The sequence below is a fragment of the Ceratotherium simum genome, chromosome 9, assembly GCF_057802395.1.
Source record: "Ceratotherium simum simum isolate JZ-2026a chromosome 9, ASM5780239v1, whole genome shotgun sequence".
NCBI classification, from domain to species: Eukaryota; Metazoa; Chordata; class Mammalia; order Perissodactyla; family Rhinocerotidae; genus Ceratotherium; species Ceratotherium simum.
Genome location: NC_141908.1, coordinates 78,606,091 through 78,632,267, shown reverse-complemented (window position 1 = coordinate 78,632,267; position 26,177 = coordinate 78,606,091). Strand labels below are relative to the sequence as shown.

Below are 26,177 nucleotides of genomic sequence, written 5' to 3'. Positions count from 1 at the left end.
ATATCTTAACGTTCTTTCCATCACTGTTGTCACTTTTGAGGCCAAGCCACCATTATTTCTTCAGGACTAGAAATAGTCTAACAGGTATTCTAGCTGCTATTCCTGCCAGATTTCAATCTGTTCTCCACACAGCAGCCAGAGTAACCTTTTTGCCCATCAAGCACCAAGAACACTAGCCTTCCTTCACCACTTTGCCTAATAGAGTTCTTACTCTCTCTCTGGATCTGGTTTATTTTCTTCATAGCCCTTTGAATTTTGTAAATTCTTATTTGTTTACTTATTCTCTGTTGATCTCCCCCACTAAGCCAGAAGCTCCATGAGAACAGAAGTTCATGTGTTCTGCCTTATAATGCATGTCAAACACCTGACACCAGGCCTGGCGCGTAGCAGGCAGCAGTGAACCAAGGGCGGAGCAGGGAGAGTACCCCCGCTTCAGGCGATGAGGGAGGCATCTAAAAACAATAATAAAAACCAACTCGGAGTTGGGTTGCTCTTTAATATCACCACCAGTCTTTAATTTTAAAAAATGTCAGTGATAGGATACTACCCCGCACCCCCCGCAAATTCTTCTCTTGATATAAATTCTGTAACAATTGTTGCTATTACTGAGTTTCACTAAGGAAAGCTTCAAATGAGCACATTTATATTACTTATGCTTCAATAAACATTTTATTTTACATAAAAGTTAATTCGGAGAATTCCCAGTTCTATAGCAGGATCTCAAGACATGCAGACTCAGAACATACAGGCATTTCAAGAGTAAGTTCACAAAAGTTTAGAATTGTTCTAGCCCATTTTGGGAGCGGTTCATATCTCAGACCCCTGTAGTACTACATATTCTTAAATTTAAACCATAGATTCAAAATAAATGATAGCATGCAACTGTAGAGATTAAGATACAGAATGATTTCTATTCTCTCACTCTACGTGATCAGTTCAAGTTTCATGCGTGTTTAAAATTTAAAACAGTGAAACAGAATGCACACTGCAAGATGTAACATTTTTATCTGGTTAGTGCATATTTTAGTTCATACATGAAATATTTTACTGAATTTGAATATTATCTTTACAATTGAAATGTATTCTTTTAAAGTTTTTGTTCTTGTTATTTAATAAGCTAAAATATCATTATTCATCAACAGGCCAATATATAGGCATGCTTTTAAAAATATATATTAATGTAAATTAAAAGTATCTATAACTTCTTTCCTTTTTTGTGATATTTATTTTACATAATCATATTATACATGATTATGTATATACAAAGTTCAATAAAACAAAGTTTTCACCCTCATATTTCTTTTCTGGCCATTATTATTGTTCATTTCATTTGACGATTCTTATTAAAAATAAATTGGTTGTATAGAGGAGGGAAGCTAAAAGATGATCTGCTCCAGGCTTCAAATACGTTAGCTATGACAATAACGGTAGGTGACCAAAACATATTTGTTGAATGAATGTATTAGTTGATATAAAGGTCACTAATACGTACGGATTTAATCTCTTTCCAAAATAACCAGGCTACTTACTAACTAAAGACACTGACAATTTTATTTCCACCTGGTAAAACCTATTTACTTACAGAAGACGCAAGACCAGACAAATCAGTTTTTTTCAAGAGGCAACCATATGTACCCAGAATATGACAATGAAGTCAAGGTTTGACCTAGGCCGTAGTCACAAAGCAACGGCCGTAAAATGACCCATAAAGTCTATGAAGTAAGCCACCCGTTTTGGAAACGCAGACTCCTGAGTTTACCAGGCAAAGGTGTAGAACTGTGAGAACGGAGAGGAGCACTGAATCTCCTGCAGGTAGCTCCCTGGGGAAAGATGGGAAGAGGGTTTTTTTCCAGCAACTAAGAGTAGGCAGCTTACTCAAACCACCACTTCCTTTCCCCTGTGACTGTGCCCTGCTGCGCTGCCAGGACAGTCAGTTCCCTACGTTTTGCCACTTCTAACTTCTGGGTAACAATGTAAGTAAAATGGATTTTGCCCTGCTCTAGGGTAGGGATCAAAAGGGGTTCTGGGCTTGGAGCTTTATAAATTCCAGTCACTGTTGCTGTTTTCTCAGTCTTAATTTGTCTGACTGTCTCCGTCTCTGTCTCTGTCTCTGTCTCTCTCTCTCTCTCTCTCTCGCTTTCACACACACACACACACGCACACGCACACGCACACACACGCAGAGGCAAAGAAATATTGTTGCCTAATCTCAGCTACAAAGGGGCTTTGGGTGTTGGCTCACACCTTTGAGATGTTGGTGCTGCCAAGGGTGGAGCTTATCTGAAAAATTCAAGGAACTGTTTGAATTATAAGGGAAGTTCTTGCTTTGTCTGTTTTAGTTGAAATGTAATCTTAAAAAATAAAGAGTCAGAGTCCAAATTGACTTAATTATTTTGAAATTTAAAAAGGGAGAGAGATTAATAAGTATGTTTCCTTTTTCCTTTTTTTAATTGAGGAGTTAATTTCCTTTCTATCTACCCACTATCTGTTTGGGGAGGAGTTTATTTACTTAAGCTAGAGGATAGTAGAAATGAAGCCCTTTAAAATTTGCTTTTGGGTGGAGACTTACTAAGAAAGGTGTAGGAAAGAGCAGTGTAGAATAACATGCCACAAAGTCATATTGTTACTTTCTATAAAATTGGCGGCTCTTACAGTGCTTCGATTTGCACATAGTTTACATCTCATCCTCTCAAATTATACAAGTGCATGTTAATTTGCATGATGTGTGTTACTGAAAACACTATTTGTACCAGAAGAGAGCCTATTTAAAAAAAAAAGTATTGGTGAATCCTTTTAACGGGAGAATCACTTGCTGTTCTATAAAGCGAGGTTTTCAGGTAGCAAATTTGCTTAAAGAGAGGCACACCTGTATACTGTATAATAAAACATACACCTTTTGAATTCTAGCCTGAATTTCACTCAAGTTTTGGTCTAACAAGCCAGTTTAGCAGGATTAGTAGCATCAATAATCTTCCCCAAAATAAAATTGTAAGTTATCCATTGTACATTAAAGTTGAAGGTGTTAAAGGTCTGATTTGGGCTCCCATAATTTAGGTGAACACAAATCAGAAAGGTTAGCAATAAATGAGGGGAGCATTTCAAAATAAGACGTGAGAAAAAGGCTAACAAGAAGGTGGAAGCGGCTTTCCCAGTTCGGAGAAAAAAAACACAGGGGAGATTTTACATTGACTTTGAAATTTATCTAGTTAAAAGCACATCACCAACCGTTTTCTTTGACATGAGCAACTAAAAGAATAACTATGCCAGGGTTACAAGCGGAAAAATTTTAGGTGAGAAACAGTCCCGACACGTCTTGACCTTGGAGGTGACGGACACTGCCACGAGCGCCTGACACCGTCAGCGGCGCCGGGGTCTCTGGTCCAGTTTGCAGGACGCTTGACTGAGAGCAAACGGTTTCTGAATGCCTCTTTTCTCGGTCCTACCGTTCTCAAAGGCTGAACTGAAACTCCTTCTGCCTTACTTCTTCTTTCTCAAGAGAGGCCTTCCTTTTCTACTTTTCCTGACCCTCTCTCCTACCAACTTAAAAAAAAAAAAAAGCATTAAGAAAGACAAGCCTCTACAAAAACAACCAAGCAGAGGTCAAGTGTGGGGTGATTTCTGATTACCCCATTTTGCTTGGTGATGCTTATATAATGAAAGTTCATTTCGGATTGAAAGAAAGCCATATTGGGACAAATTAACACAGCTTTAAAACTGTTTTTTTTAGGTAGCCATTTATCCCATGAATAAGTATTAGACCCTTATTCATGTGCAAGTTTCAATGGGAGATGGGGGAAGATGGAGAAATAAGGTAACGGTAGACTTCCTGTGGGAGAAGAAAAGTGCTCACCAGTGGAGCAAGCAGGGCTGGTTGCAGCCTGGGCTGCCTCTTCTCTCAGTTTATTCCATACGCCAAGCACTTCCTCTAGGCTCTTAGGTCCGTGTTACGACTGGGTTGGAAATTCCTGGACCTGGGGGCACAAACCAAAAGCTTACAAAGATTAAGAAGGTAATATAAATGGGTAAATCTTGTTAGGTAGGAGACAATTAGGAATTGCTGGGTTTTGAGTGAGTGCAGGTCCCAGCTAAAAGGCACTCAAATAAAAACGAATTTTAAATATTATGCAGGCCAAACAAAACACAGCTGGCTGGCTGAGTTCAGCTCTAGGCGCATCATGTTTTTACTGCTTTCCTAAGGAATAAGGATTCAAGTATTCCCCTCTTGTATGTCAGATATGTAAATGATACAGAAAATCCAAACCAATTAAGAGGACCATCTCGATAGAGCATGATTTACTGAGATTCTACATACCTTAGGAAAGGCTATTTCCAGAATTTTAGTCAAACTGTGAATTTAAACAATCCTGGTTCTGATTTCGTATTTCAGTTCTTCAAATCGGCTTCTGTATTTTATACAGAATATAAAATATTTTTATGTAAATTTCTTTGAAAGGGCAGAGCTTTCTTCCCCCTTAGGTCAAAAGTCAATTATTGCCCTTTTGGGTTCTTGCCAACACAGTCTATGTGAGAATATCATTCTTGATGTTACTAAGAATTTTCGTGTTGAAAGAGGTCCTGTTTGAAAACATGTGGAAGTCTTGAATTACTGTGTTACAGTAGAAACAGCTTTCAAATCCAAAAGGATTGCTGTTTGGAAAATGGGGGGAAATAATTTCTCTTTTGAGAATATGAGAAAATAGTGGCTCAGATTTAGGTAAAAAACAAAATAATATTGAAAATTATCCAACATTCCTGAAATGGATAACCTGAAGTCACACTTGAGTCAGATGTGATCTTGGATAGCTCAACACTCCCCTAATCATCTCGGGTATTTTGTTTTATCAGGATAGATGTAGTGATGTCTCATTCTTCCCTCACTATTTCGTTTTCAGCCTTAGTAAAGGAGATATGAGTAGCTGCAGTTACCACCTAAAGTTTCCAAATAAGTTATAATCAGGAAACTTTCTGTCGGTTTATACATCTGAAGGCATCTTAATGGAAACTTAAAGACAAAAAAGCTTTATAGTAATAGAAAAAATGGTACCCTTTTTCCTTCTTGTGATATACAGAGTAATACTGAAGGCTGTTTGACAATTCTGAATGTTGATAGGAATGCAATTTTAAGGTAGAAAATAATCAGAGGAGAGAAAATAATCAGAAATTGTTTCCTCAAAAAATTAAATATCAAAGAGGCCAGCTCCCTGGCCTAGTGGTTAAATTCAGCATGCTCCACTTTGGTGGCCCAGGTTCGGTTCCCAGGCACGGACCCACACCATTCATCAGCGGCCATGCTGTAGTGGTGTCCCACATACAAAAAAAAAATAGAGGAAGATTGGCATAGATGTTAGCTCAGGGCAAATCTTCCTCAAGCAAAAAAAAGAGGAAGATTGGCAACAGATGTCCGCTCTGGGCGAATCTTCCTCAGAAAAGAAATAAAGAAATAAAATAAATAAATAACTAAATATCAAGAAAGCCAAAGTCAATAATGGCTTAAAAAAACTAAAACTTGACTTTGCTTATAAAACGCCTTCACATAACTCTGCTAACCTTTGATAGGATCCTGGCAAATGCTAGTGTTCCAGGAACATGTTCAAACAACTCTGGATTAGACACATCTTCCAATGTCTCAGGAATTGTAAATTATATTTCACTGCAGGACTAAAGTGAAGTCATAACAGCGTTGTGTTTATTAAGTCCTGGCTTTGGTATTGGTGGTGTTCTAGAGAGAAGGGGTAACCTGTAGACTTTCTGCCTAGTGGTCCATACCTTCTCAGCCAACGCAAAGCACTGGGTTCTTCTAATGTAAATATTGTTTACAGAGCCTGTCCTGCCCGTTATTCACAATCAATAAGAAAACATTATGAAGCAGATTTGACAAGAGACATCTAGATACTGAAAAGAATGGAAAGGCCTCCAGTTGTTAGAACATGAAATAGGAGAGCCGCCTGGTGGTCAATGCATGGAGTTGCTGCTGGGCAGCCGAGAAAGTGATTTTATTGTTTTGTTAACATGACTGAGAAAGTAAGGAGTAAAAATACTATAGTAAAAAACAAAAAGATAAAAGCATTTAAATGAAGGACCTATTTTCCAAATCTACTTACTCTAACTCACTTTTTCTAAAACCATGCCTGCTGAATGTAGTTTATGGGTAACACTGGTACTCATTTACTTAAAATTCTCTGTATTTATATGTATACAGCACATCCACACATTCTCTCACTGCTTATCATTTTGGTCAATTTTAATCCTAAAAATGTGCCACAAATCTCACAGGATAACTTACTGAATGACCTGCCGTTACATTACTTTCAAGCACATAGAGAACTCAGATGAACTAAGAAGCCTGATGAATAGAAGTTAAATGAGAATCTACTTAAAAATTCTTAAAAAGACTATTTTGATATCAGTATATCAACCAATTAAAATTGGTGCTTCAGGGACAGAGAAAACTGATAAGACTCCCTCCCTGATGCAGAAGGCTGACAATCAAGCAAGAAGGTAAAGTGAACAAGGGCTATAAACTAGAGAGTAGGGGCAGAAGACAGACTGGAAAGGTGAGTAGCTGCTGCATGGCAGACAACGTGGAATTCCAGGTTGTGGAGTCTGAACTACTGGTGACCTGATGAGAGTATTGACGTGATGACTGGCAGCAGAGTACAAAATTGCTTGGAGCAGGGAGAAACAAAAAAGGAAGACTAAATGCCTATCGCAACAGCTCACAGTGGGGTTTTGAGACTCAGTTAAAAAGGTGCAGTGGGAGTTAACAGAAGGAGATAGATGTAGAGTCTGTACTTTAAAATTTTACTGAATTTTTAATTTTTACTTTTATAAATGTGAGAAAATGTGACTCCTAGAGGGCATCACCAGTGTCATGGATAAGTGAGTTCAATAACCTTATTTATTTACTTTAAAAACTAAATAAAATTTTTACCTTAGAAAACCCAGGTGGTTCTGAAGTTCTGCATGACATCTAAAGAGAATAATTCACTTTCTTAAATCTATTTCCCTTAGGAATTTAAGCATATCTTCCATGACATCTTACATAAAGTATTGATTAGTCCAACCTATGGAAAGGTTGCTAAGCAAAGGAAAACTTCCCTTTAATCTGTTCCATTTATTGCAGTTACAAAAAAAATTGAACACACATTTGAGATGCTTGTTTCCTTGAATAAGAAATAGTTTCTGGGTATTTTTTTAACCTTCCTTTCTAATTAAGTAGAGCGGGAAGGAAGAGCTCCAGGGTCGAGAAGTTAAGTTGGTTGAGGACTTGATGGGAGAGGGAAGCAAAAGAAGGTAGCTCCTTTTGGAAGACGACATATCTACAATCAACACAACCTCCTCACTATCTTTCCTTCAGCCACCATTTTAGGATGTCTTTTTGTTGCTGTTGTTCCTCCTAAGGCTGCTCTTGATACTCATTTTTATAGGGCAGGGACAGGGCCACTCCAAAATGTGCTAGTACAGTACTATGTGCAGCAAGTTGGTCTAATAAGGCACTCACTCAAAAAGATCAAATTGAACTTCTGTGTGACTTACTTAGGGAAGGCTCTGTTTTTGAAGGATTTCTACAGATAATAGGTGAAAGGTATGAACATATATATTTGGAACCAAAAATTTGAACACATCATGTCAAAACTGTTCTATTTTAAAAACCTATAAATGTAGTCCTCTCAGTTAGCTGCACATTCCCTGAGATTTTTAATTTCTCTGAAGGATGATCAGTCCTTTGCCAAATTAGAACATGGAAGTTATGGTCTTCATCTCTCCAATGCTCATCTTAGTGGTTCACTGGTCCCAATGATTTTCTTTAACCCTGACCCAATCTGCTTCCTCTTCCCTACCATCACTGACTGAACCTTGGGCCAGGCTCTTTTCTCTCACCAGTGCCATACTAGTCTCCATGTTTCTATTTTCAACTCCCTTCCTCTCAATCCATTCTTAATACCACCAGCTGAGTTACATAATCTGAAATTGCCCTGCTTAAATTCTTCCATTGACTTCCAGGATAGGTCTGAACTCTTAGCATAGCATGCTAGCCCTTCTGTGACACAGTCCCATCTGGGTCATTTGGGTTCCTCTGGGTCATGTCTCTCCATACTTTCTTTTTTTTTTAAAGATTTTATTTATTTATTCCCCCCAAAGCCCCAGTAGATAGTTGTATGTCATAGCTGCACATTCTTCTAGTTGCTGTATGTGGGATGCGGCCTCAGCATGGCCAGAGAAGCGGTGTGTCGGTGCGCGCCCAGGATCCGAACCCGGGCCGCCAGCAGCAGAGCGCACGCACTTAACCGCTAAGCCACGGGGCCGGCCCTCTCCATACTTTCACTTAGCTTTCACTTTCACTATACTTTTATCTAACATCCTCCCACTCCCCTGAAAAAGCTCCAGAGTGACATCAGCATAATGGCGGAGTGAGCTCCTCCCTTAGTCTCTCCCCACTAAGATACAATGAAAAGGACATTCACAAACCAACAGAGGACATTCACACAACACAATAGATGTCTGCGAGATCCATGCAGCCATATGTCTGAAGGAGGAGGTGCTGGACATCCTGGGAGGCAGTGGAAGGAGGTGAGGGGATCTCCTCTCCCTCCCTGAATGGCAGTGATCTAGGGTGCAGGACTACATGCAGAGGCCGGTGTGCGACTCAGAGAGGAGAGGGGGGAAAAGGCAGCCCTTTGCAGGAAAGCCTTCATTCTCGGAGTTGCCTCCTAGCCCGTGGGAATGCTCCACACCAAGGAGGCTAAGGAATCACGGGGGTGTCTTTCCCAAGCCAAGCAGCCCAGGAGGACAGATAGCAAGTGCAGAGTGGGAGCATCTGGGATTGCATGTGTGAAAGAAAGTGCCCTTCCCCCACCTCCCGCCTGACACACTAGCTTGGCCAGTAGGCCAGAGCAGGGGACTCCTGCCAGAGCGCCTGCATGCCTACGTGTGTAAAGCAGCAGTAGCCAGGGGGCAAATCCAGATGGGTTCCAGTTGGCACAGCTTCCAAAGGACAGGCCCAGCTGCTAGGGATCACGGCAGGCTCAGGATACACAGCTCCTGCCCCCAACCCGGTGGTGGCAGGTGGAATCTGCGATTAGATATGACCACAATGCGATGGCACAAGTCAACCCTATCAAATAGCATGAAGAGGTACATTAACACTCCAGACCAGAAAGAAAATGACAAGTGCCCAGAAATCAATCCTGAAGTCACAGAATTTTACAATCTAAATGAAAGAGAATTCAAAATAGTTATAAAGAAACTCAACAAGTTACAAGAAAACTCAGAAAGACAATTCAATGAAATCAGGAATAAAATTAGTGAACAGAGGGAATTCTTCACATAAGAGATTGAAACTATAAAAAACCAATCAGAAATGTTGGAGATGACAAACACAATGGATAAGATAAAGAAAAATCTGGAATCTTTAAATAACAGAGCTGACATTAGGGAGGACAGAATCAATAATTTAGATGACAGAAATATAGAAATGCTTCAGATGGAGGAGGAGAGTGAACTAAGACTAAAAAGATATGTAGAAATTCTCTGAGAAATATCCGACTCAATTGGGAAATGCAACATAAGGATTATAGGTATTCCAGAGGGGAAAGGGAGGAAGAAAGGAGCAGAGAGCTTGTTCAAAAAAATAGTAGCTGAGAACTTCCCAAACCTGGGGAAGGAGCTGGAGTTACATGTAAATGAAGCTAATAGAACTCCTAATTACATCAATGTGAAAAAGACCCTCTTGGGCCAGCCTGGTGGTGTAGTTAGGTTTGCGTGCTCTGCTTCAGCAGTCCGGGGTTCGCAGGTTCGGATCCCAGGCGTGGACCTATGCACTGCTTATCAAGCCATGCTGTGGCAGCGTCCCATATATAAAGTAGAGGAAGATGGGCGTGGATGTTAGTTCAGGGCCAATCTTCCTCAGAAAAAAGAGGAGAGTTGGCAACATATGTTAGCTCAGGGCTAATCTTCCTCACACACACACACACACACACAAACACACACAAAAGACCTTCTCCAAGGCATATATTAGTAAAAGTGGCAAAAGTCAATGACAAAGAAAAAATACTAAGAGCAGCAAGGCAAAAGAAAATAACCTACAAAGGAACTCCTATCAGGCTTTCAGCAGACTTCTCACAGAAACCTTATAAGCTAGGAGAGAGTAGAATGATATATACAAAATTCTGAAAGACAAAAACTTTCAGCCAAGAATACTCTATCCAGTGAAAATATCCTTCAGATATGAGGCGAAATAAAAACTTTCCCAGATAAACAAAAGCTGAGTTCATCACCACAAGACCCCCTCTACAAGAAATGATCAAGAACGCCCTCATACCTGAAAAAAATAAAAAAAAAAGAAAGGGTTTACAAAACCTTGAGCAAGGAGAGAAATAGACTGACAAAATGAGAAAATTGCAGCTCTCTATCAGAACAGGTTAGCAAATACTTACTTATAACATTAAAGATAAAGGGAAGGAAAATATCAAAAATAATTATAATCACTTCATCTTAATAACAAACTCACAACACAAAACAGAATAAGTTGTGACAACAATAACTTAGATGGGGAAAATGAAAGGGATGGAACCTGCTTAACTAAGGAAATAAGAGGCTATCAGAAAAGGTACTATCTCATCTACGAGATCTTTTATACAAACCTCGCAGTAACCACTAAACAAAAAATCAGAACAGAGACACAAATGATAAATAAAGAGAAAACTGAGAAAACCATCATAGAGAACCACCAAACTGAATTGGCAGTTGGAAATACATGGGACGAGAAATAAGGGAAATACAGAACAACTGGAAAACAAGTGATAAAATGGCAATATTAAGTCCTCATATATCAATAATCACTCTAAATGTAAATAGATTGAATTCTCCAATCAAAAGACACAAAGTGGCTGGATGGATTAAAAAACAGGATCCAATAATATGCTGCCTCCAGGAACATCTCTGCTCTAAAGACAAACACAGGCTCAGAGTGAAGGGATGGAAGATGATACTCTAAGCTAATGGCAAACAAAAGAAAGCAGGTGTTGCCATACTTACAGCAGACAAAGCAGACCTCAAGATAAAAAAGGCAATGAGAGACAAAGAGGGATAGTATATAATGATAAAAGGGACTTGCCACCAAGAGGACATAACACTTATAAATATATATGCACCTAATACAGGAGCACCAAAGTACATAAAGCAACAATTAACCTAAAAGGAGAAATTAACAGCAACACTATAATAATAGGGGACCTCAACACCCCACTTACATCAATGGATAGATCATCCAGACAGAAAGTCAACAAGGAAATAGTGGAATTAAATGAAAAAATAGACCAGATGGACTTAACAGATATATATATATATAGAACACTCCATCCAAAAACAGCAGAATACTTATTCTTCTCAAGTACACATGGAAGATTCTCAAAAATAGACCATATGTTGGGAAGCAAGGCAAGTCTCAATAAATTTAAGAAGACTGAAATCATAACAAGCATCTTTTCTGACTATAATGCTGTGATACTAGAAATCAACTACAAGAAAAAAGCTGGGAAAGTGACAAATATGTGGAGACTAAACAACATGCTACTGAACAACCAATGGATCAATGAAGAAATTAAAAAAGAAATAAAAAAATATCTAGAGACAAATGAAAATGAAAATACAGCATGCCAACTCATATGGGATGCAACAGAAGCGGTCTTAAGAGAGAAATTCATAGCAATAGAGGCCCACCTTAACAAACAAGAAAAATCTCAAATAAGCAATCGTAAAGTACCTAACAGAAATAGAAAAAGAAAAACAAACAAAGCCCAAAGTCAGCAGAAGGAGGGAGATAATAAAAATTAGAGCAGAAATAAATGAAATATAAACCTAAAAAACAGTAGACAGGATCAATGAAACTAAGAGCTGGTTCTTTGAGAAGATGAACAAACTTGACAAACCCTTAGCCAGACTCACTAAGAAAAGAAGAGAGAAGGCTCAAATAAATAAAATTAAAAATGAAAGAGGAGAAATACAAAGGATTATAAGAGAATACTATGAAAAACTATATGCCAACAAATTGGACAATCTAAAAGAAATGGATAAATTCTTAGACTCATACAACCTCCCAAAACTGAATCAAGAAGAAATAGAGAATCTGAATTGACCAATCACAAGTAAAGAGATTGAAACAGTAATCAAAAACCTCCCAAACAATAAAAGTCCAGGACCAGATGGCTTCTCTGGAGAATTCTACCAAACATTCAAAGAAGATTTGAAACCTATTCTTCTCAAACTATTCTGAAAAATTGAGGAAGACAGAACACCTCCTAACTCATTCTATGAAGCCAACATTACCCTAATCCCAAGGCCAGACAAGGACAACACAAAGAAGGAAAATTACAGGCCAATATCGCTGATGAACATAGATGCAAATATCCTCAACAAAATATTGGCAAACTGAATAGAGCAATACATTAAAGATCATACATCATGATCAAGTGGGATCGTTTAACATCTGCAAATCAATCAATGTGATACACCACATTAACAAAATGAGGAATAAAAAATCACATGATCATCTCAAGAGACACAGAGAAAGCATTTGACAAGATCCAACATCCATTTATGATAAAAACTCTCAATAAAATGGGTATAGAAGGAAAGTACCTCAACATAATAAAGGCCATATAGGACAAACCCACAGCCAACATCATACTTAATGGGGAAAAACTGAAAGCCATCCCTCTGAGAACAGGTACAAGACAAGGGTGCCTACTCTTGCCACTCTTATTCAACATAGTACTGGAGGTTTGGGCCAGAGCAATTAGGGAAGAAAAAGAAATAAAAGTTATCCAAATTGGGAAGGAAGAAGTGAAACTCTCGCTGTTTGCAGATGATTTTATATACAGAAAACCCTAAAGAATTCATTGGAAAACTATCAGAAATAATCAACAACCACAGCAAAGTTGCAGAGTACAAAATCAACTTACAAAAATCAGTTTCATTTCTATACTCTGATAACAAACTAACAGAAAGAGAACTCAAGAATACAATCCCATTTACAATTACAACAAAAAGAATAAAATATCTAGGAATAAATTTAACCAAGGAGGTGAAAAACCTATACAATGAAAACTATAAGATGTTATTGAAAGAAATCAATGATGATATAAAGAAATTGAAAGATATTCCATGCAAATGGATTGGAAGAATAAATATAGTTAAAATGTCCATACTACCTAAAGCAATCTACAGATTCAATGCAATCCCAATCAGAATCCCAATGACATTCTTCACAGAAATAGAACAAAGAATACTAAAATTCATATGGGGCAACAAAAGATCCCAAATAGCTAAAGCAATCCTGAAAAAGAAGAACAAGGCTGGAGGCATCACAATCTCTGACTTCAAAATATACTACAAAGCAATAGTAATCAAAACAGCATGGTACTGGTACAAAAACAGACACACAGATCAATAGAATAGAATCAAGAGTCTGGAAATAAACCCACACATCTATGGACAGCTAATCTTCAACAAGGGAGCCAACAACATACAATGGAGAAAGGAAAGTCTCTTCAGTAAATGGTGCTGGGAAAACTGGACAGCCACATGCAAAAGAATGAAAGTAGACCATTATCTTACGCCACACACAAAAATTAACTCAAAATGGATCAAAGACTTGAAGGTAAGATGTGAAACCATAAAACTCCTAGAAGAAAATATAGGCAGCACACTCTTTGACACCAGTCTTAGAAGAATCTTTTCAAATACCACGTCTACTCAGGCAGGGGAAACAAAAGAAAAAATAAACAAATGGGACTACATCAGACTAAAGAGCTTCTGCAAGGCAAAGGAAACCAGGAACAAAATGAAAAGACAAACCACAAACTGGGAGAAAATCTTTGCAAATCATATATTCGACAAGGGGTTAATCTCCAAAATATATAAACAACTCATACAACTCAACAACAAAAAAACAAACAACCCTATCAAAAAATGGGCAGAGGATATGAACAGACATTTTTCCAAAGAAGATATACAGATGGCCAACAGGCACATGAAAAGATGTTCAACATCACTAATCATTAGGGAAATGCAAATCAAAACTACAATGAGATATCATCTTACACTTGTTAGAATGGCTATATTACCAAGACAAAAAAACCACAAATGTTGGAGAGGATGTGGAGAAAAGGGAACGCTCATACACTGCTGGTGGGAGTGCAAACTGGTGCAGCCACTATGGAAAACAGTATGGAGATTTCTCAAAAAATTAAAAATAGAAACACCATACGACCCAGCTATCCCACTACTGGCTATTTATCCAAAGAACTTGAAATCAATAATTCAAAGAGATGTATGCACCCCTATGTTCATTGCAGCATTATTTACAATAGCCAAGACGTTGGGAGCAACCCAAGTGCCCAACAACTGACGAATGGATAAAGAAGATGTGGTAAATATGTACAATGGAATGCTATTCAGCCATAAAAAAGGACAAAATCATCCCATTTGCAATAACACGGATGGACCTTCAGGTTACGTTAAGCGAAATAAGACAGACAGAAAAAGACAAACACCATATGATTTCACTCCTGTGGAAGATAAACAAACACATGGATAAAGAGAACAGATTAGCAGTTACCAGAGGGGAAGGGGGTTAGGGGGTGGGCAAAAGGGGTAAAAGGACACATATATATGGTGACTGACAAATACTAATGTACAACTGAAATTTCACAATATTATAAACTATTATGACCTCAATAAAATAAAAAAAAAACAACAATCTTATAAGTGTGGATCAAAAAAAACCCAAAAGCTCCAACCTCTCAGGCATCTAGGGCTTTGTGGGTGCTGCAACTTCTGTTTAGAGGGTCATTGCTCATCTCTTGACTAACTCCTACTCATATTTTAAGACAGTTAGGAAAGTTGTCTCAAAAGGAGAAATTGCATCTGACTCATTAAGAGTGGATTAGGTATCCTTGCCATGTGCTTTCATAATACCCTGGAATTTCACTCTGTCACAATGCTTATGATCTGCACTATAATTTTCTCTAAATCTCCTGTGAGCAACTTGAGGGTGGGGCTGTGTCTTTTATCTCCTACTACAGTGCTTGCTACAATTAGGTGCTCAAAAATTTTTTTTTGATGCTGTCTGAAAAAGGAACTTACTGGTCACAATGGAAATTGTATTTTATTTGTGGTCTTGCTCATGCCCCAGTCCAATCACTCTCCTTTCTGATCTATCCTGCACACCTGTCAGTCCAAACTTCTTCAGATTACTTCTCTCAAGGCCCTTTCTTCCTAAGAAACTTTGGTCTCCCTGTTGTCTATGACAGCAAGTCCAGACACCTGCATCTGGCTTTCAGAAGTCTGACTATCTGTTTGGATCGACTTGTTCTGCTTTATCTCCAGTCCCTATTGCCCCTGATCTCCAGCCACTTCAAATATTCTGCCTTCACTTTTCCTATTGAAATCCCCCCCGTCCTTTCAAGACCTTCCTCAATAATCATTTCCTCACTGAAGTCTTCCTTGGCTCTTCAAATACATATGGAGCATATAGTTTACCACTTATTTGGGTACTTACATGTCATCTTCTTTGGATGGAACCATTTCCTGAGTAGGCCTTCTCTTCTCCACAAGATGTTTTAAATTCCTGGGGGGCAGGAATCATATCATACTTTTTGGTGTCTCTCAGTACAGCAATAATGATTCAATTTCAATGAAGTGAATAATGATTCAATAAATCATTATACCAATAAAATGAAAGCTGGCCAAATATAGAATTGGGACTTTAATCTGAAAAACACTGGAGAATAAAGGGGAAGATTAACCACTAGCTTGAGTTAGTCCATTGCAGAGAGGGATGTAAACTGGAAAGAAGGATCAGATAGGTGTAGGTGTATGTAAGAATAATTTTACTTGTGGTAAGTCGTTATTATAAAGGTTCAGCAGGTCATTATTACACACTTTACCCATGTTATATTTTCTCTAAAGACATTTAGTTATTATCTTGAATATTACATGGTGGGTTCTGTAGAGAACTGCAATGGTACCCTGTAACATTGTATTACATTTTAAGGTTGGGCATGTGAGTCCAAACGAAAAGGGTACCCCAAATCTATTATCCCTAAAATATTATTTAAGGTGACAACAGAGCCTATCGTGGTAGGCCATGCTTTGCCTCAAGCAAAAATTCCCTTGGCATCTTGGTAAGAGTGGTCCAGCACTGTTAAAATGTAGTCATCCTGCAGGGCCGGCCCAGTGGCTTAGTGGTTAAGTTCACGCACTATGCTTCGCGGCCCGGAGTTCCCGGGTTCGGATCCCAGGAGCGGATCTACGCACCACTTGTCAGGCCATGCTGTGGCGGCGTCCCACATATAGGGTGGGGATGCTGGGCCAGGGCCAATCTTCCTCAGCAAAAAGAGGAGGATTGGCAACGGATGTTAGCTCAGGGCTAATCTCCCTCACCAAAAAAAAAAAAAACAAAAAAAAGTAGTAGTTGTCCTGTGGATTGACACAGGATCCTGCTCCAGGATACTTAGCTAATACATTGAATTAATCTAGAGTCAAAAACAATGTGTTGCCTTCACAAATTCATCTTCTATTTTGACAAGGCATTCTAAAAATACAAAGATCTAACTGAAAAGATTATTTGATGATGTGAAGTACAAACACAATGTTAGGCCAATGTCTATTGTTTTGGTACCTGATAGCTTTTCAGCAGCCTCAAATTGCTTCATGTATGTTCCTGGCTACTCTATTTAACCACTGGGTCCTTTTCATTTTTATTTTTGAGTTTCTCTTGCCATAACCAGAGCATGAAAACTGTAGTTCAAAGCAAAATGGAAAATACATTAGAATCTCATCTTTACCAGTTCTGTAGCTTTAGGCAAGGTATATAACTTCTCTGAGCCACAGTTTTTTAATTTATAAAATGGGGACAATAATATGTATTTAGTAGGGTTGCTGTGAGAATTATCAACATATGTAAAATAACTAACACAGTACCTGACATATAGTAGGTGTGCAACTATTACTTTAACATTAGTTGATATTTTTTTTGATGTATCATACTGAGTAACGAAAGTCATATTAGATTGAACATTTATTATTCTGGTGCAAAATACTTAAAATATCACACTAACAATCATAATTTCTGGTGACTTCATAAAATCAAAAGATACAATTACTGTTGTCATTAATATGATCTTTAATAAATGGAATAATGCACCATTTTACAGCAAGCCTTTTTTAAACCGATAGAACTGTCTTAAAATCTCCTCCAACGTCTCTGTATCAATACAATCTTTTTATTTAGGTTTATATATATATCAAAGCATTTACTTACAATTATTCATAGAAAACTCTTTAGTGGCTTAATGTCAGCTTTCATAGTGGCATCCACAGATAATACAAAAGAAAAGTGATTTGCTTTATTTCATATTCACACTGACCCATCGAACACAACTTATACAGCATAGCAAGGTCTCAGACGGCTTATACAAAAGCAAAGTAACTGAGAGTAATTATTCATAAATTCATATATGATATTCTATCTGAATGAAGAGCAAAACACACCAACAAAAGATACCCGTTAACAAGAAAGAGGGTTCTGAGGAATTGCCAATATGTTTCAGCCTTTCTTATTCCAGAAAAGCACCCTCAGAATAGAATACTCTGTAGCTTGTTTCTCCTGTCCGTTTAGGAAAAGCATGGCAGCTACACGTCTCCATGTTTCAGCTACTACAACACCCTAAGAGTCAGTGTATTTCACAATTATCCACTTATCTTCATTTGAAAACTATCAACAGAAAACTAAGGATGATTCCAGCTTATACAAACACTTATACAATATAATCTCCATGGAAACATGACAAGGCATACAAAAACTGTTTAAATAAATAAATGTGACTAGAAAAAGAAAAGCCACAGAAGCCAAGCAATTCAATGTTAAACTGGGATCTATCTTTGAATTGCATCTTTTAGTAATTTAGTTTTCTTACTGTTAAGCTTCTTTAAAAATATGCTCCCCTATCACACTTGAGAGGATTGGTAATAAGGTGGAGAGCCTGAGCCAACAGACTGGTTACAAATAACTTCCCTGTGAGGGCTTTAAGTACACAGCATACCAATTTGAAGCTTGAACTTGTCTGATTGAAAGAAAAATTCTATTTGGATGTGACAGTGTGATAAACAGGTTACCATGGGTTACCCTCTCCAAATCATCCGAGCTATTACTAAAGCGATAAACGCATTAGTTCACTTTTAGAAGACAGTTTTATAATGTTAAATTACCTCTTGAGAAAATTTTATCTTAGAGGAACTACTTTATTAGGTTCTCCGTTAAAAAAAAAAGGAAACAATTTGTCCCATTACGTATAACCATTTAACCAAAGGACAGAAATGGTTTGAAGAAGGTGCTTCAACTCTAAGGCCTGAATATGCTGCAGCATGTGGCCAATTAGTTGAGTCATTTCCCTCTACTCAGTAATTATAGAATTGGGCAAGTTTTTATGATTAATGAAATCTGATATTGTCTGTGTAAGTTAAGTCAAATTATAAGATGAAACATTAAATGAACTGTGTTGCAAACACTTTAAATATTCAACTGGATCTAATTGTTTGCTAACAACCGAAGTTTTTCAATGTGCAAAGGGATGAAAGGGGCCCTGAGTTTTTAAGTAATATTATGTCTATAGAGTGAGTCTAAAACATGAAGATGTTTCTGAAATCTAAAATTACAAATAAAATAGAAAAAACCTACATGTTGCCTTTTAAAACAAAACAAAGGTTGTAGCTTAAAATACAGCTATTTGCTTAAAAATTGAATCATAAACTGGACGCCCTAATGATGTGATTTATTTCTAAAGAGTCCTTCTCTCTTAGCTAGATTTTAAAATCTGGGTTTCAAATTAAGTTTAAAAAATGAATGTCACAACATTTAATAGTTAACACTACAAACATCACAATAATAATGGAATTGGAATTTTCAAGGTATTATAGATTTATTGGGGGCATAATTTTAATATACAGCATAAATTCTTACTTTCAAATGTATTATCCATGAGATAAAATCCTAAATCATTTTCTATATGCACAAACACTAAACTTTAACCAGTCACTTAAAAGTTAACTGAAAGTTGTTGTAGTCCAGTCTATGTTGCAAAACAAAGATAAGTATTTCAAAAGTGGTCTGCAAAAATATTCATAGATAATACCCGATTATTGTAGGGTTTGCTTTTGAAAATTAATCTTGCATTTTGTGTTTAATATTTGATACAAAGAAATATGTAAAATGTTGTGGCTCAATCATAAAGCTAAGCTTGCTGCAATGTAGGTTAACAAATTTTAATGGCAAAATAATATACAATTCTGAATGCATGGCTTTTTAGTTATAACTAATGAGAAAATAAAATCATAAAACTCCACAATTTAATATAAAATGTTAGATAATACAAAACTTAAATTCAGTGCTGATTTGCTGACAATCTGATGGTTGGATCCATTGTCAAATGCTAACATCTTAATTCTCAATTCTATTCTATTAAACTATTACTTAACTGGAGTAATAAATTTGAATATAACATAAAATATAATTTTAGGTGTTCTTAAATACTATAAATACTTATTAAAATAGGACTGAGGAGAAAATGCTAAAGGAACCAAAGCAGTTTAGTCTGAAGATCTGAGACTCAGACGTTAATTGAGAAGCCTGAAGCATTCTAAAGAGTAACAATATAGGAGAGGATGACCAATTGCTTTCTTTTTTTACTACTGGATAAGAGAAATGGATGTAAAATGAAACAAGAGGGAAGCAGAATAGATATGAAGAAAACTTTCCTGACACAGAAGATTGCAGATAACCAAGGGATAAAGTCACACACAAATTAAGAGGTGATTGAAGGAAAGTAATGGATAGGTACACCAGAGCGCCCTGGGAGTTCCTCTTTTCTTGTATGTCAGTTTAATCTGAGAACCTGTAGAAAAGCCTTCTTTTGATAATATCATTTGTATAACTAGCTCAAACAGTGATTTGCCAGATTTACTTAATCAAGGAGTATGTTTAGGAGCAGATCATGCAAAGTAATTTTGGCTTAAGTTTGCATAGTTCAGAATCTAAAAGTTAAAATGAAATTTTATCTGCTGAAGAGCAAACTGACAGGAAAAGGTATGAATATTTAGAAACATCCCATCTGAAAAAGACTCTTAGGGCATATGAGGGAGTGTTACACCATTTCTAGAATAACAGGTCTAGATAATCAACTAACATGTGTATACAGATTTTATCTTTAAAGAGTTAGATTGGAAGATAAAGTAATAGATAAAGCAATCTGTGAACAGTTATGTAATAAGCTTTATATAACTGGTAATAAGTTCAACATAAATTTCTAAAAGGTTGTATAGAAATATAACCTCAAGTTCCAGGAGCTAACTATCTCCAATGCAATATTCATTTCCATAAATATAAAAAAAAGAAACAAGAAGTTTATTGAAATATTTTTTTCTATTTTAAATGACTTGGAAGAGAGAGGTTTACAGAGAATAGAAAGTTCACCAAATAGCTGAATCCTAACAGGTATTCTATTTGGCTTTAGAAGCCAAATTTGAAAACATTTTAAATAAAAATACTTGCCAAATTTTGTGATAATTCCCACTAAAACACATACTTGAGTGGTCCTTTCTTCATTTTCACATTCAGAACCAATGTACATTTTCTAGAACAAGTAGATACATGTAAGGAAGCTATACAAACTGCTTTCTCAAAAGGACATTATTCTTGTGTCCTTCCTACATCCTCCTCAATTAGTTCTCTGGATTAGTAATTTTCTAAAGTCACTAAAAGCAGAAATTTTCAAGATGGAGTCAAAGGATTGATGAGACTGAAAGTCCATGTTAAATTAATTCCTCCAAATCAAGTATAGAATCAATTTATGATAAAGTCTGTTTCCACAAGCCACCTTCTTTTTTTAAAAAACTTACTTTACCTTTAGTTCTGCAATATAAGAATGTTATGAGCGAAGAGAAGTGAAATGATTTTAAGATTAGTGATGGCAGATGTGGGATTGACTTTTGTCTTGAATTAGTGATTATTTCTCAAGCAACAATCAGTATAGACATGTCTACTCATCTTGTTATGTTTGCTTAACTTCTTTACTAAAGTTATTAAGGTATCTGGTTTGGTTTATACGCAAGACACAGTTGTGCTGGAATTTCTGACAAAATGTCAGTATTATTACACATCCTGTCATACAGCATGCAGGCAGTGTGGTATGGACAAGAGAGACATGGAGAAAGGTAAACCTAGGTTAAAATCCCAGCTTTGTCTACTACTAGATGTGGACTTCGGGCAAATTACTTAGCTTCTCTTAGCTTTAGTTTCCTCATCTGAAAAGTGGGAATATTAACTATAATCCTCATATGGTTGCTATGAGGATTACAAGAGATAGTGTATGTATATCCCAGCATTCAGTATGTAATAAAGGGTCAACTAGTATTATTTCACTCCTGTGCCTTCCCATAACTCTTTATACTGATATCAATTTTTTTTTTCGAATTTTGCATTTAAAAAGAAGGAACATTTTTAGGAATTATAATTAAATAATTTTTGTCTAAACACAATTCAAATCAAGTTCTTTCAATGACTAATTTCTAGTATATAATTAGAATAGCTAAGGGACTTTAAATATTAGACTTTGATTATCTATTATGATGCTTTTAAGGCTGTAATACTAGCTAGCAAAATGAATTTTAATATTTTTTCATTAACTGGCCTTTTATTCAAAAGGACTCAAATGCTTTTCTACAAGAAAAATTTTGTTCTAGCAGTTAAATATTAGCTTTAAGAAACACTATTATTAGATGAATAAAGTTAGCAAATACCTACTTTAAGTAATTTTGCTTGCTTGTATATTACAAGCAGACTTGAAAAGTAAATCAGTATGATATACAGTTTAATTTAAAATTTATTAAAATGATCAATACTTTCTACTTCTACTTTTTTAATAGTCTACTAAAAAAATTGGAGAAAGGAAATTGTTTTAAATATGCTTATATGAAATGGGAAACTATAAAGAGTTCTTTTAATTTGGTATATTAATTTTTGAAAGCATTTTATTATTAAACATCAAAAAATGTTGGAAAGCTTACAATCAACTGGCCCAAACACAAAGTATAGTAGAAGGTAAGATAACTCTTCTTCTGTCAGGAAAAGATGAGTTAGACCTTAAATGGTCATTTATCCTCAATGCTTCCAGTGGAGAAGGAATACAATTTATTTTGACTCAAAGATGTCCTACCAGTATTTGAAAATAATATCCTGAAATGCAGTTGAAAGACATTTAAAGGCAAGAGAACTAAGTGAAAATTTACTAGGGAAGATATAAATAATTTGTTACATAGATAAAAAAATAACTAAATGAAAAAAATTTTATGCCAGAAGACTGAAAAATATGTTAAGTGTATGAATCAAGAGAAGGGCCAATAAAACATAAAAGATGGAAATCCTGGGAACTAGTAAAATAATGTTAATTCTAAGAATTCAAATCTGTTCAGCAATCCAGTTGAATAGATGGTAAGTGTTGTAACATCTAACTCATAAGATCATAGCAGATTGCAAACAAGAGAAGGCTTATACACAAGTCAGTCATAAGTATTTTGGATAGCAAACTGGAAAATTTAGGCTATTTTTAGCTAAATGATAAAGACAGAGGAATACGAGTGAGAAAATATTGTTCCAGAGATAAAAACCTAAATCAGGAATTTGGGGATATGTGTTTTCCTCTTAGTTTTTTATCTTCCAGAGAAATCTTAGAACTTAATTAGATAATGTCTATTAAGTACTCTGAGAATCTGAAAAAAATAAGTGAGATCACCATTGTTTGCAAATTGATAGAAAATAATTTGTGCTTATAAAAAAAGTCCCTTATTTGACATAAAGTGCTTTATTTAAAAAAACTTGCAGAGGTTGTTTTAGAGATGATTATCAGTAATGAAAGAAGCAAAGGAAGCTTTAAAAAAATATGATTTGAAGGATACATGTTATCATTAAAAGGTATATTATAACATAATGTAAATAATAAATGCTGCTCACATAACAAAGATTATGTGAAAAATTAGCAAAAGAAGAAATTATGAAAATAGGATTTGTGAAAAAACACAAAGTTTTGATGAGAGAGGTAAGTCTCAGTCTGCTTAAAAATGACAGGTTTGGCAGCAATCCTTCCTTCCGCAGGGATCTGGCATGCCAGTTGAACGATTTTTCTACACGGTGTTTTAGGTCATGGGAAGAGGAATCATTTTCAGATGCAGTCAACAGGCTTTGCTTGGGAACAGAATAAAAAGATACTACAGATTCAAAACCATGAATTACTTTTGAAGTTATTTTAAACAGGAAATGTAATTTTATTTGAGTCAAAGATGGCCTATTCAGAGAATGAAGGCTATAACACTATATTGTCTTAACTATCTACCTACTTAAAAATTCCATATAAGTATAGCTGTATACGTTTTCTGATAAAAATGTGCTTCTTAAATAAATGTTGAACATGAACATACATATAAAAATAAAATAAAATGGAAAAAGGCTAATATTTGACTTCCTCTACTTTGTTCTACGCTCTCTTATGAACTTCCAAAACCAGAACCAAATATGTTTATTAAAATGCCTGGAAGGAGACATTTAGGATTTGGAAGGTTAAAAGAAATGGCATTTCAAATAAGGTTTTGGTAGTCCCTTCTTTAGAGCCCTTTGAGACAATTTTTCTGCATTCTCCATAAGGAGAAAGAAAGCAAGAAATCAGGTAGCTGCTTTCTGCCGTGCAAAAATTCACTGTCACAGAACTGACCAGCCCAAAGTATGGGGGATGGGGAAAAAATGTTCATATTATGGAAGAATGTGTGCTCTGTTAGGAAGAGAGCTTACAGGAAAGCTTATTTGTGGCCTATAGACTATTGCACATTCAAACAAAATACAAGAGAAAAGAATGTCCAAAAGATAATATGTTTAGGAACGTATCAACATATAAACTAGCTTGTGCCCAGAAATAAAACAGGGATACCAGACACCACTGCAGTCAAACCTGTCTTAATTTGCTTCTGTTTTAATGACCTTTAGAAACTGGTCCAAACTGATTATCAGCAATACATGTTTTTTGCTTTTTTTCTTAAAAAAATATTTTGAGACCACTTTTGATACACACACATATAATTCTGTGGTCATAGCAGACAAACATAACTTTAGCGAGACTAAACAAAAGTGCAAAACTTAAAAAAACAAAATTAAAAAATATGGAAGCATAAGCTAAATTTTTCTGCATAGCTGAAATCTATTTAAAGCAAGTCCTTGTTGCAGGGGTCAGAGGTGGTACTGACAGGAGGATAAAGCAGTTTTTTTTTTTAAAATGTCTTCTGCACGTTTAAAGGATGCAAAAAATAATTCCACTCCATAGGCTTGAAAATCTTTCACAGACAGTTCATTCCTATATCTTTAGACACCATGGTTGTGGCAGTGCCTCCTTCTGCAAGGTAAACAGCGGTGCTGGATTTGGAATGAACTGCCCTGTCACTGCCATTGTTGTTGACCTCACAGTCCAGTGGTTCAGTGGAGATGACCCAGGTGGAGGGGCGCCACCGCTTAAGAGAATAGGGAGTTTTCACACGTTTCTTGATCTTTTCACCAGATCCTGATTTGCCATCTTGTGTTGACTCACCTACTGAAAATAAAAGTACAAAAAATGAACTATATATTAAAAAACTACCAAAAAAAAAAAGTTAGGGTTGTAACATGAGAATAGATCAAATTAACACCTGCAGGAGGTACTAATGGACATTTCTTAAAATTCATGATGCCACACAATATTTCTCTATGTAAAACTTAGTGAACTTATTTTTGAGACTCTTAAAACCCAATATTTTTATAACTGGTTGGATTATTCTATAGGGCAAGGAAGAAAATATAGAAAAAACAAAAGAGAAAATTCAAAGTTCTCAGCTGTATTCTCAAAATCTTTTGGTTATTGGTAATGATCCTAACTTGGCAAAATGCATTTAATCATCCTACTTAATGCTCAAAGAGGATCAAACTTTAAAAGAATTTGGCATATAATATTTTCCAGAAGAATGACAGAAATGCTAGAGTACAAATTTTCTAGTAATTCCCCTTCCCATACCTGACAAGACATTTGACTGATATGGAGCCCTGCCAAAGGGTGTGTCAACTGGTCTACAATACAAGCCACTCAAGCAAGGGGCTAGATTCTACCGATTGACTTTTTTTTTTTTTTTTTTTTTTTTTAAAATTTTATTTATTTATTTTTTCCCCCAAAGCCCCAGCAGACAGTTGTATGTCATAGCTGCACATCCTTCTAGTTGCTGTATGTGGGACGCGGCCTCAGCATGGCCAGAGAAGCAGTGCGTCAGTGCGTGCCCGGGATCGAACCCGGGCCGCCAGCAGCAGAGCGCACGCACTTAACCGCTAAGCCACGGGGCCGGCCCTACCGATTGACTTTTGAGAGCTGAATTCCTTCAGCCCATTTTGTAGTCCTTGACAACAACCCCAAAACATGACTTTGTTTTCTTTCGTAAGTGCTGTAATATAATAATCTAAAAGAGAAATCATTGTGTATAATAATGACTGTTAAAGACTTTGGTGAGCTATCTTGTCTTTTGTTATAATCCATTTAGGGCCAGAAACCAAGTATCATTTGTTTAAGTTGCTAGCACCCATAGCACAGGAATGTGGGAGACTCAACACATAACTCTTGAAAAAGACGACACTAAAAAACCAAGAACAACTTTATAGTTTCTTTATAGTGACTTTTCTGAAATTTCCTCTGGACTTTTAAGATTTATTAAGGTTAGTCTGATAAAATCTAAATGTGTATATCATAGATATTAGTATGCTTAAAAAACTATTTCAAAAGTTATACTGGCATCATTTTACTTGGAGCTTTTAAAATGGTGAGTATTTATTTAATCTCAGCCATTCACAGCCAAGTATGTGAGTTGCATTATAAACCAGTAGCTACATAACGCAAATATTAAACTGGTAATTATTCTGACTATTGTGACATTATCTTTTTAATTATCAACCAAAAAAACAAAAAAAAATTACTTTTTTTCAACAAGAGTCTAATTACTTTTGAGGTCCAACCAAAAGGTGTACTTTGTTTCCAAAACTGGTAAAAATAAATAATTGCTAG

General features: G+C 36.2%; 1 protein-coding gene across 3 annotated transcripts in view; it reads right to left on the bottom strand.

The window, feature by feature from the left end:
- Positions 1-17,168: 17,168 nt before the first annotated feature.
- Positions 17,169-26,177, bottom strand: part of BMPR2 (bone morphogenetic protein receptor type 2) — a 192,472-nt gene continuing 183,463 nt past the window's right edge. For 2 of the 3 annotated variants that reach the window (XM_014784748.2, XM_087435629.1), the window contains exon 13: positions 17,169-24,689. In XM_014784748.2, the coding sequence (XP_014640234.1) occupies positions 24,439-24,689 (251 nt within the window). In that variant the 3' untranslated portion in view covers positions 17,169-24,438. The remainder of the gene's footprint in view (positions 24,690-26,177) is intronic. The other variant, XM_087435630.1, reaches the window with a different exon arrangement.